The sequence below is a fragment of the Maylandia zebra genome, linkage group LG7 (assembly GCF_041146795.1).
Source record: "Maylandia zebra isolate NMK-2024a linkage group LG7, Mzebra_GT3a, whole genome shotgun sequence".
In the NCBI taxonomy this organism is placed as follows: Eukaryota; Metazoa; Chordata; class Actinopteri; order Cichliformes; family Cichlidae; genus Maylandia; species Maylandia zebra.
The window spans coordinates 67,844,341-67,855,250 of record NC_135173.1 but is presented as its reverse complement, the minus strand read 5'-3'; the positions used below and the strand labels follow the sequence as shown (position 1 = coordinate 67,855,250).

At 43.3% G+C, this 10,910-nt stretch overlaps 1 protein-coding gene and 1 long non-coding RNA gene across 2 annotated transcripts in view; one reads left to right on the top strand and one right to left on the bottom strand.

Moving 5' to 3' along the window:
- Positions 1–8,963, top strand: part of LOC101470212 (neuronal acetylcholine receptor subunit alpha-7) — a 61,294-nt gene extending 52,331 nt beyond the window's left edge. The window contains exon 10 of the mRNA XM_004572670.6: positions 5,741–8,963. Coding sequence (XP_004572727.1) covers positions 5,741–6,325 — 585 coding nt within the window. The 3' untranslated portion in view covers positions 6,326–8,963. The remainder of the gene's footprint in view (positions 1–5,740) is intronic.
- On the bottom strand, positions 6,326–10,700 carry LOC143419589 (uncharacterized). Its single transcript, XR_013099608.1, has 3 exons — positions 10,570–10,700; positions 6,551–6,636; positions 6,326–6,458 (listed from the first exon to the last, which is right to left on the bottom strand). It is a non-coding gene; the product is annotated as an uncharacterized LOC143419589 (long non-coding RNA).
- Positions 10,701–10,910: the final 210 nt, after the last annotated feature.

Below are 10,910 nucleotides of genomic sequence, written 5' to 3'. Positions count from 1 at the left end.
CTAGTTAGCTAAGCATGATGTAGCATGTTCTGACTGAGAGAGTTCTGAAAACATTCAAACGTACAGCTCTGCTATCACTTCCAGCATGAATGAAGACAGAAAACTAAACAGCAGTGACGTTTGTGGGGTTACTGGAGTTGGACTAGGTGGTATATAATGATGTGCTACGTCAGACCTTCCCAAAGTGGGGGAGGGGGAGGGGGGGGGGGTGCGCGGTATGAAAAGGGGGGGAAAAAACAACGCTTGGACACTGCTAGCATAATGGACAGGTTTTTGTCGGGGCTCCCACACAAACGCAAAGCAGGAGATGAAGCATTCCCTTTGGTTTCACCTGCACAAGTGCCGAGGTAGGTCTCCCTGCAGGATTGGTTTTCCCTTCGTCGGGAGCAGCGCTGGGCTGTTCAAATCACAGACAAACAGGATCCCACATTCTTGATTTTTAGTTCACAAACACTTCTTGTAATGACTAACTACTCCTGACATTTTGGAGATGTTAGCTCTTTATACAGTAAAGTTACAGCGGGATACAAATAACATCAGGCTGATCCTGCCACAATTATCCCCCAGTTCAAATACCAGACAAACAGGATCCCACAGCTGTTTATGTTTTTGAACCTATTTTGCACAGACAGGCATTTTTTGAAAAATGTATTGACGCAATGTTGAATATTATTACACAGGAAAAAACAACTACACGTAAAATAATCACTGCCTTTGTAAATGGAGGGACAGTAGCTGTCTGTGTATGTAAGCGTGTAAAACCTGCCGATAGAGACAAAATACTGTTTATCTGCCATTCTGCAATTCATCTCATGTAAACAATAACGTGGCCACAGCGTGATGTGAATAAAGGCACATACCTTTGACGTTGCGTGATGAACTCTGTATTCCTCGTCCACATGTAAACGCAAAAAAGGAGTTTAAAAAAAAATCTCCGTTTTCAGTGATTCAAAACGCTATCTACGTGGACGAAACAGCTGCGTGTTCAAAAATACCCGTGTAGGTGCGGACGCAGCGTAAAAGAGTTAGTGGTTTATTTCCTTGCTACCTGTAATTTATTGCAGATTACTTGTATTTGCTTGATTGTTTACTAAATGTTTGAGGTGTGAAATAAACCGCAATGGAGCAAAATATGGGCGCGTGTGGTTGGAGGAAGTGTGTGTGCGTGCGCGGGGCTACATTTTTAAAACAAAGGGGGGCCCAGCAAAAAAAGTTTGTGAACCACTGTGCTACGTGATCGCTAGCGACACAGCTATGTTAGCATAACATAAACAGTGAAGGAGGACGAACACTAACACTTTTCCACTTATAAAAGTTAACGTGAAGGTTCCTCATGGTTAGAGACAAATACAGTCGCATGGCAGGATGCTGTAAACGGACCAAACTTCAGTCAGGAGAACAACTGAGATAATCCATCCACAATACGAGGTTAGTCATTAATATACTGCAACAACATGGGAACAGAGCCGCTGTGATAGAATACAGCATTAATGAATCAATGGTACAGAAGTGGAGGAAGCAAGAAGAATGAATAACGTTTGATTTATCTGACTGCTTTGTTTCACTTATGTTACGGTTTGGAGGAGGACTCAAGCGCAGGACTCCGGTTCTGATGCTCACAAGAAGGATTTATTTACAATTCACCAGGTGTATATACAAGAAGGTGCGGGGGGTGCTATATACAGCTGAGTGAGGGAAGAAGGGGTCTCCAGGGAAGTCCAGGGGGAAAGCACGCGTTCTTCAGATCATCCACACACACGATCACAGGCTCACACTCTGACACTGCCACACGGGAATCACACGGGGGAAAATCCAGGAAGCTCTGTAGACAGGGAGACAGGGTTAAGTACGACGCACAATAGGGCTGCTCAATTAATCGAATTTTAATCACGATTACGATCTGGGCTTTCAACGATCATTAAAAATGACTGAGCCGATTATTGGCCCCTCCCTCATTTATCCACGACACCTTAAAGGCCGGTCCGTGAAAATATTGTCGGGCATAAACCGTCCGTGGCGCAAAAAAGGTTGGAGACCGCTGATTAAGAGGACCCGAGGGAAGCTCGGAAAGCTAAGCAGAAGTTATTTGGAGAGTGAGTGCTGTTGGTTGAAAAGAGAGTTTAAAAAACAAACTTCAGTGGTGTTGCACACTATGTTATATTATTTTTTTAAAGTCATTGTTAACCCTTTAAAGCCGGTCAGAGCAGCACGCTCCGTTTTGCGTAACTATTTTTAAATCCCTGTAGAACCTGAACCGTGTAAGCTAGCGCAATAATTTGTTTTGCATATGAAACCGGAGGAGTTGTACTTACATCTGATGCCATCAGCTTGTCCTCGGTCACGGTTTCCTTCCACATAAAGCTTTGCAAAAATTGCATAAAAAGCGCTTGCAGGAACAGAAACATAATATTCCAGAAACACGCTTTGCCGTTCCTGTCAGCTGTTCGTAACACTTCCCACAGTGAAATGATGCACCTGCTGTTTTCTTTGCAAATTTGCATCATAGGATTGTTTTTTGTTTTTCCTGCAGTATATAAAAATTGCTGTATCTCCAAAATAAAACTATGAAGACACTCAAAATAAATTTCCTGTTGTTGTAAACTATTTTTTTGCAACTTTATTGTATTTAAAGTTTTGAGGGATAAACCTCTTAAACTTCTCCAAGTAGAAATATATGTAAACAAAACAAAAACGATTTTCAATTTTTTTTGTAGTTTATTGCACTTTTTTGCAATTTATGTAATTACTATGGACTTAATGCATACATATTATTAAAATATGGGCTATAACAGTTGTATTGATGTATAGTAACTTGAAATGCTCCCACAAATGGCACTACAGCATGTAAAAAAATAATATAAGCTCTGGTGGACTTGGTTCTATAGTAGGTCTTAAAGGGTTAAATAAATATCGTCAAATAATCGAGATCTCAATTTCAGTGAAAATAATCGTGATTATCATTTTTGCCATAATCGAGCAGCCCTAACGCACAAAGGAAAACACTCTTAATTAGACTTTCTGTAGCTTGACTTCACTAACGCGTGGTAGACAACGATCCAGCGATGAACAGCAGTCGCCTCCTGGTTTAAATGCTGATCGTCTTAATGACGACATGAAACTGCACTGAAGCTCCTCTTTTTAACTTCAGTGGATATTATACATGGTTATGCTCAGGATATGTCAGCCCATTTCTACTGGAAATGCCTTTTGGTTAAACTTTCAGCAAGGAATTTGCATTTGCACTGTTAAATGGATGGGGGGTTTTTTGCGCTAGTAAAGTTGTGCAGTTGTATTTTGTCTCGCAGAAATTATATCGTCAGTTATATCGTTATCGCAAATTTTCAAATATATATCGTGATATATATTTTTGGCCATATCGCCCTGCTCTGTTTCACCATCACAGTCTCATGGCGGTGTAATGACAGACTGACGCACTGGGCATGCAGTAGAGCTGGGCGATATGAGATTTTTTCATATCACGATATGTTTTTTTCATTTCAGGCGATAACGATATCTATCACGATATAAGCCAAATAACTATATTTGTAAGATTTAAATGTGCCGTTGCTCACAAGTAAAATGTGAAATAATCAGCAGCTTGTTTTTATTTAAATATTTATTTCCCATAATAAGTTCAACAGGGTAGACGTACTTAAGGAACATGAGACTTTTTCAGATAAATAAAGGCAAATATTACAAACTACACAAAAGGCAGCCACTAAAGCGTTTAAGTTTCAAAATAGAACAAACGAAACAGACTAAATTGTCAATTCCACTTAGAAACAAAATATTAATTCTAAAAATAAATCTTAGTTTGTTTTACAGAAGAACAGACAAAACTGACTAACTTTTGTCAATATCAAATAAACTGAGAACTAAAAGGAAATTCTCAATCTCTCCTTGTTGTATAGCTGAGCTTTTCAAACAGTTTTAACAGTTACTTTAGTCTGACAAAAGCCGAATGACGAATTAGCGCTTCCAGTCAGAGACTGAGGCTACGTCCACACGTACACGGGTATTTTTGAAAACGGAGATTTTCCGTTTTCGTTTTAAAAATAATCCCGTCCACACATAAAGGCAGAAATGAAGGAAAACGCTGCTATGAACATGCCAAAGCAGCAGGTGGCGCTAGATTCCTAACCGTGCAGAAATGTTGGCCAATCAGAAGTCTAGAAGCCTCGGTGGGAAAAAGTAAACAAAGCTGGGGCATAGAAGCAGAACCGAGTCGTATGTGTGGAGGGACAGTAACTGTGTGTATATGTAAGCATTTAAACACTGCAGAGAGTAGAATTAACAGTATTGTAGAAATTCATTTCACCGAAACAATAACGTGGCGCACAGTGTGACGCATGCACCAGTTTATTGTATTTCCAGACTTGCTTTCAGCACAATTTACAGTGCACGCTACTCTGTTTTTAGTCAGACTTGAAATAGCCGAAATACCTTCACACTACGGAACTTCTATGGCTCTTCCGTTCGACAATCTCTCCGGCGTTGGAACCATCATCTGTTTTCTCTTCGGTCACGCTCGGTTGATTTTTCTAGTCGGCACACTCATTTCCTCCATTACCCGCTGGCTGCTTCCCAAACAAACACACGTGCGGCTTGGCACTTGTGCTACACGTAACAAGTCACGCAACGTGACGCTGCGGCTGTGATTGGTTCGGCTCTGCGCTACTTAATTTGGATTGGCTGACCTTTTTTTTTTTTTTTTTTGAGGACGAGCGGCGAGGTCTATCGCGATAGCTTAATTTCTCTATCGAGTAAAAGTTATATCGCGATACATATCGTTATCGTTCTATCGCCCAGCTCTAGCATGCAGGGTTGTGCTCTTAGTGAGCATCCTCATGCCTGTGATCAGAGAACAATAAAATACTGTGAACGGTTCAATTAAAAAACGAAACCTGAGACACAGAAAGAATAGCTGAGGTTTGCAAAGCTGCATTTGAACAAAGCACAGTGCACAGCAGCACGTTTGGAGGAAACCAAACACCTCCTGGCAACTGTCAGCGTGGTGGAGGGATGATGATTTGAGCTCCTTCCGACCGCTGACTGGCTGAAGGAAGTTCTACAAGCTACTGAATTGTAGGATGCATTCTTTACAGGGCTGCAGAAAATCCTAAGAAAATGTTTTTCACCTACTTGGTAAATGGACTCGCACCTAAATGGTGCTTTTCAACTCTGTCTGTGCACTTGAACCACTTTCGTACCACAAGCCTCATTCACCCATTCATACATGTTTCATACAAGCACTTTTAAGCTAACATTTAAATGATACAGACCAAGTAACACAAACTTCCTCAGGCACTTGTTATGATGACCCTTAATCTTTAAGGTGGGAACAGATAGCAGGCTCAGAGAGAACGCAAACAGAAAAGGAGTTTCCAATAATGAGGTTATTTATAAGTTTAAAGTCATGACATCCAAAAGGTGAACAAAAAGTCCAAATATTATCCAAACGGGTTTGAAGCTGTAGGGGACGAACGCACAGGGGAAGGAAGCCCTAATCAAGAAGCCAGATAAAATATATAAGAAATATATAATAATGATAAAACAGGAAACAACTTGAAGGATTCGTACTAAACATGGAGACGAGAATGAGAAGCCAAACGCACAAAGCGACATCTTAATCGTAAGTTCCAAGGAACCAAAACACAGAATCGCAAAACTGGAACTCTGATAACAGAAAAATAAATCAAATTTACTTTGAAATAATGACTTTCTTCTCTTTCTTCTTTAGACTCGTGTGATTTTGTTGAACTGGTGTGCCTGGTTCCTGAGGATGCGGCGCCCCGGCGAAGCGAAGGTCCGTCCAGCGTGTCACAACGCCGCCAAGCGTCGGCGCGGCAGCCTGTCCAGCCTGGAGCTCAGCGTCAGCCAGGGCTCGCTGCGGCACAACCCACAGGTAAATAACAGCAACCTCCTCTACGTCGGCTTCAGGGGTGTGGAAGGACTCCACTACGGATCCCCCGCTGACCCTGAGCTCCTGTGCTCACGGCTCATTGGAGGCGCCGTCGGTGCTGAGGAAGACGTGCTGAGAGCAGGAGGAGGGGTTGGAGCTGGAGGAAGAGCGGGGGGAGCAGCTGGGGGTTCAGCCTTGGAGACGGAGCTGAACCAGATCCTGGAGGAGGTGAGATACATCGCTGGGCGTTTCCGCGGCCAAGACGAGGAGGAGACGGTCTGCAGCGAGTGGAAGTTCGCCGCGGCGGTGATTGACCGGCTCTGCCTGGTGGCGTTCTCGCTCTTCACCATCCTCTGCACCATCGGGATCCTCATGTCCGCCCCCAACTTTGTGGAAGCCATTTCCAAAGACTTCTTCAGCTAAGGAGGGAAGACAGGACGAACGAGTGTCTCTATTTTTATATTTATGGAGAAATCTCACGTGCAAACCGAAAACCAACGTCTTGGTCCCAGCGCTTTGACTTCACCCTCATCGTGTCCTCGTAGAAACAATTATCCTTCAAATAAGAGATATGTCATTGCTGTACTTTTCTTTTTTCAGAACTGAACCTCTGTGGATTCCCACTGTGACCTTTGGACATTTACTCACTTATATCAAACACGTGTTCAGCCGCTCCAGACCTCATTGTTGTTTCAGACTCTTCAGTTTAGTTCGTGATGGCGGTTCTCCCAGCGCTGGAGAAGCAGAAAATCCAGGTTTAAAGAAACTGTTGAAAAATACCGTATTTCCCGGACTACAGAGCGCACCTGAATATTAGCCGCACAAGCTAAAATCAGGGGAAAATCCTGTTTTGTACATACATTAGCAGCACCTGACTAAAAGCCGCAGGTGTTTCAATGTTGACTTATCATATGTAAGAGAATATGCACAAAGGGAATTGTCAGGAAAGAGATGGCTGTTTGGAGACACAGCCCTTTTATTAATACTTTGCAAAACAAGTTATGGGTACATATTTGCATAACTTTTTTGGTATATGTACAAGTAGCGGTAATTACAAGTAGGAAACATGTACTGTGCTTCATAAATGAGTAACAAATGTAGTACATAACAATAACCTGCAGCACACCAGAAAAATAGATTCGGACTACCTTTTAGGCTCAGGTTCAGCGACACGGCTTTAACAAGAAGAAAAGTCAGTCATTCACCATCTTCCTGCGCACTAAAACCACCAAAGTCCTCTTCTCCAGTGTCGGACACGAACAGGCTCAGGATGGCTTCGTCATCCACTCTCAGCTTCTCTCCTTCGTTGTCACTTTCAAAACCAAACAAATCCTTGTTGTCAGTGTCAGAGTCGAACACCCTCAGAAGGGCCGTGGCGGTGTCCTCCTCTCCATCATGCAGCAGTCCAGCCCTTCGAAATCCGTTGGTGATCGTGGATGTTTTCACACTTTTCCACGCTGTCAGAATCCACCGGTGGAGTTGGGCATAACTTGCTTTTCACAAGTTTATTCATCATCCACGCCTCCCGCTGAACGCGTAGTGCTACTTTGAAGTTTGTTTTTCGCGCTACTTCGTACGGCACTATGTTGCCTGGCGGATGGACACGTGACCAACATACCACTCTTGAACCCCGATACTGTGTGTCTGATCACATGCCCTTCCGCCAGGCAACGTAGTGCCGTACAACAGCGGAACAAACAAAACAAATCGTCTTACGATATGACAAAAATCATGGACAATCCATAGAAAAGCCGCACCTGACTAAAAGCCGCAGGGTTCAAAGCTTGTGCAAAAAGTAGCGGCTTATAGCCCGACAATTACGGTAATCAACCACACTCACAAATTTGGACGTCTCTTTTGCTCCAAACTGAAACAGAAACCAACTGAGGATCCCGATTGAAGAACTGAATTAAGACTTTTTGAAAAGATGTTCCTGATTTGGTTTCAAGCAGCCTGTGCTTTGAAGCAAACAACTTTGTTTTATGATAACTTTATTTAAAAAAGTTATCCCAACCTACCTTCCCTGTGTGGAAAAAGTAACTGTCCTAATACATCATGAAGTAACTGTGATTAACCACATTTCTGTAAAGCTGAGTTTCACTGCCACACTGAGTCAGAAATCACTTACAAAGAAGTTCAGTGAACCACAGTGAGAGCCGTTATCCACACATGGAGAAAACCTGGAACAGGGCTGAGCCGAGCCAGGAGTGACCGACCTTCCAAAATTACTCCAAGAGCATCCGAGTCAAAGTCTGGACTTCAGTCAGACTGAGGTGCGTCCGCGTGACCTTCAGCAGGCGTTCATGCTGGAAAACCTCCAGTGTGTCTGAATTCAAATAATCCTGAAAAGAAGACAAAATTCCTCCACAGTGATGTGAAAGACTCCCTGAATGGATCACAAACATGAGACTGCAGGACTTGCTGCCGAGGGTTGAACAGCCAGTTATCAGATTTAGGGGGCAGTTACTTTCGCACACAGGGCAGGTGGGTTTGATAACTCTTCTCTTGGTTTATCTTCGTTCAATATTAAAAATAGTTTGTTGATTGGAAACATGTAAGTATGACAAATATGCAAAATAATGTGGAAAATACTTTCTCACAAACATAGTTTAACCTGTCAACATCCACCAGGTCACCAGGTGCAGAGTTAGACGTCCAATGAAGTCTCAGAGATTTCTTTATCTGAGTGTGATGGACGTAATAATAATGTGTTAGTCCCAGTAGGGAAATTACTTCCTCTGCATTTAACCCATTCACCCAGTGAAGCAGTGGGCAGCCACCAATGCAGCGCCCGGAGGGCAGTGTGTGGGGACGGTACTTTGCTCAGGGGTACCTCAGGTTAGCCGTTCAGTGGAGTCAAACCCCGACCTTCCCATCATGGGGCAACCACTCTACCTACTGAGCTATCCCCCCCCCCCCCCCCCCCGCAACATTAAACACAAACCAACCCTGGATGGTTGACCAGTGACCTGGTGGATGCTGTGAGATGTGCAGTCTGTTGTGCTTGTATCATCTGTGCTCTTTCAGTCCATTAAGCATTAAAATGATCCTACAGCGATAACGTTTCTGTACAGCAGTGGACACCATTGTTTTACTGCGTCTGCCTGTTCGTCTTTACTCCAAACACGATGTTCGTCTGCAGTTTTTGTGAGGTCTTTTGTGCCATCATAGATATACACAGAGGCATTAAATGGACAGTGTCCTTGAACGCATCATCGTTTCCACTAAGTTTCAGGAAGGAAAACAGCATGCAACAACAAACATGTAAGTATATATGAATTGCAAACCTTTCCAATTCTTTCCAGTTCACTTATTTTAGTGCTGGTACGAAGGACAGTTTATTCCTTCAGTGAGTCATTTGTATCAGAAAGAACTCTGCATCTCCCCATCTCTGCTTCCTCAGTCCCAGAGAGAGACGTGAGAAAAGCTTAAAATATGTAGAAATGATGCTCCTTGTATACAACGCCGCGAATACGTGCTGCCAGGTTCTTCCCTTTTATAGCAGCCAGAAGCGATCCTTTCAAACTGTGCTTCCCATTATTTATTTTTAAATATCACGTCTCTCTTAGAAGAGAGGCTTGACCAAGGTAGCAGCCATTTAAACTCACAGCATTTTAAAGAATGTAAAACACATGATGTGTGTATACCCACAACAATAAAGCGCCAGTTTCCTCCAAAGAAAAAGCACTGCATGCTTCTTTCACCACATTCTTTAAAAAAAGGTGTGTTCACGTTTAGATCTTTCTGCAAAATATTTAGTAAGTAAGAAAATGTTTTCTTCAAGCAACAAACAGCTGTTTGGAAAAAGGCCTCATACAGAAAGAAGCCTGTGCGGGATTTTAGAACTCTGAGCGGATCCAAACGTCAGCGCTTCAGGGAAAACATGCAGGAACTGACAAAAAACTGCAGTTCCTCTAACGTCCAGCAGAGGCTCCAGCAGGTCGGTCCCAGTAACTGTAGAAAAGAAGCTAAACAAACTTTACAAAATGAGTTTCCCCAACAGCCTCGGGTAGTCCAGTTTACTGAAGAACACCTCAGGCTGTCAGGTTAAAACACTCGGTGGTGTTTTCGTAGCGTAAACGCTGGCCCTCCGAACAGAGATACGCAAGTTTCTCCGTGACTGCAGCTGCAAGTCAAAGCTGTTATGATGACGTTCCACCCCAATTTAACATCACCGCGGTAGGAAGTAGAATCAGACTTATGAGAGAGGACTCATTGGACATAAATCAGCGTGATGAGAACTATTGAAAACAAAAGAAAGAATCTTTGGAAAAAATTTATCTGAGGAGAATTATTACTTTTTTGTCTGACCCCAGCCCCATCCGCTAGCATGTAGGGGGCGGGGTTTATGACCTATACTGCAGCCAGACACCAGGGGGCGATAGAGACGTTTTCCGCATCCCAAATGAAAACTTTACAGCAGAAATAAACATGTTTACAGCCTGATAAACTGTTTTGCTCTTAAAAGTCTATTTCTCTTTATAACTGATAACTGACCTCTGCATTATTAGAGGCGTGGCCTCTTTGACTGACAGGTGGATGGCGACACAGGCGGTTGTAGCTGCTAGCTGTCTGAACAACTGGACTGTGTTTGTGCTGCTGGAGCCTGTTGGATAATTTTTAACGCGATTACCTGAACAATAATATGGCTGCTGTGACTTCATTACCTGTGTAGAGCTACACGAGGACAAACATGCTGTGGGTTTGCGCGCTTCAGCACCTGTTCCAGTAAGGCGTCTCAGCTCCACGCAGACACAGGCGCTGCGTTTGAGGAGCAGCAGATGTTCTGAGTCCGCTCTGATAGAAAGCAACAAAAGCTGATTGGCTGTGAGCGAGTGTGACACTCTGTCAATACTCTCCCTGTCTGTGTGAATGGAGGGTAATTTTCCAGATTGTTCTCTGGGGGAAACTCGTTTCCTTTGCTCTTTCATTGCGTGTCATTTTTAATTTGGCCTGCGGTGTGGAGCCCGAGCCGAGGCACAATGAGTCCTGCTGTTATTCACCGCTC